This window comes from Nicotiana sylvestris, chromosome 3 (assembly GCF_000393655.2).
Source record: "Nicotiana sylvestris chromosome 3, ASM39365v2, whole genome shotgun sequence".
NCBI lineage: Eukaryota > Viridiplantae > Streptophyta > Magnoliopsida > Solanales > Solanaceae > Nicotiana > Nicotiana sylvestris.
Genome location: NC_091059.1, coordinates 163,243,214 through 163,244,802, shown reverse-complemented (window position 1 = coordinate 163,244,802; position 1,589 = coordinate 163,243,214). Strand labels below are relative to the sequence as shown.

Here is a 1,589-nt window from a genome sequence, read left to right as displayed (position 1 = left end):
GATACAAGCCACTTGCAGAAGCTTTTTGTGGACTGGAGGTAGTGATCTTAGCAAGAAAACACTAATTGCTTGGGATAGATTATGTCTTCCTAAAGCAGCACGGGGTCTAAATATATTAGACATCTATGCATGAAACTGGGCTGCTATTGGTAAACTCCTATGGAACATATGCAGGAAGAAAGATTGCTTATGGGTAAAGTAGATTCATGCTTACTATACCAAGGCAGGGAAAGTATGGGAGACTAAGACTACCTAAGCCTCATGGGTGGTACAGAAGATTATTAAAGCAAAAAACATGTTTAAAAAAATAGGCCTCCATGAAACAGATGTAGCTGCTATGACCAAATACTCAATAAAGGATATATATGGAGCCTATCGTGGGGAATTTCAGAAAGTCCCTTTGAGAAGAATTGTCTGGAACAATAATGGCCAGCCTAAATGGACATTCATCTTATTCTTGGCTCTGCACAGAAAACTGCAAACTAAGGAGAGGATAGCATGCTGGGCTAATTTAGACAATATGGATTGTGTGCTATGTAAGCAAGAGAATGAAGATATTGACCATTTATTATTTGAGTGCATGTATGATAAACAGGTGTGGTCAAACCTCCTAGCTTGGCAAAACATAAGAAGAGAAGTGTGGAACTGGAAGCATGAAGTACAATGGGCCATAGAAAATGCTACTGGGAAGACTGCTCAACAGGAGGTATACAGAATGACATTAGCTGGTGGAGTGTATCACTTATGGAAGGAAAGGAATGCAAGAATCTTCAAGGAAAGCAGCAGATCTGCCGATCAAGTGGTCAAGCAATTGATAAGAGAAATTCATGTTAGAGCTCGCAGAGTTAGTAGATTGGATAGATATATGAAAGATTTGAACTTTTATCCTTAGGAAGTTGAGCTTTGTAGATAAGGCTGAATAGAGATGGTATGCAGCAAGTTTGGGACCTTATGTCCAAACTGCTGATTTCTGGATGTGAGATGTGTAACTGATTTTGTGATGAAATAAAATATAATATAACTACCAAAAAAATAAATTGTATTTACCTTATAGAAATAGGAATATCAAGTTTCCTAAATTGTCTGGGTTTCAGAAATTAAGGCAACAAAATGATAACTTGAGAAGCAGGGTGAGGGTTAGCGTAGAAAAAGGAATCTCAAATTTTTGAGATTGTCCAGTTTAATGAAAGTTTTGAAATTAAGGAAAAATTTGGTAACTTGAGATGCAAGTAAGGCAATTGTTGCCCAAATATGTATGAGTGTACCGTGTACGAAAGCTTACTCAACAAAATTTCTAACTAAGGATTTCACATCAAATTTCCGTCATTTAATTTTGTGTTGTTTTGCATATTTTATTACTCTTATTTGATTTTCAATTAGCTAACTTTTAAGTGGAGAGAGACGTTTGAGAATAGGGAAAAAGGAGATAGAGAAAAAAAAAGTAGGATGGGTAATATAAATAAGGAATTTTTACATTTCTATACCATATAAGAAACTATATTACCCTCAATGTTTAAGGTTTGATATAATTACATTTAGTATACCTAATTACCAATTATATACCATTAGTGATTTTAAGGGTATTAATT

At 35.1% G+C, this 1,589-nt stretch overlaps 1 protein-coding gene across 1 annotated transcript; it reads left to right on the top strand.

Annotated features, from left to right (window-relative positions):
• Nucleotides 1-295: 295 nt before the first annotated feature.
• Nucleotides 296-892, top strand: LOC104213616 (uncharacterized). The gene has a single exon (XM_009763149.1). The coding sequence runs from the start codon at nt 296-298 to the stop codon at nt 890-892; it is 597 nt and encodes a 198-aa protein (XP_009761451.1).
• The last annotated feature ends 697 nt before the right edge of the window (nt 893-1,589 follow it).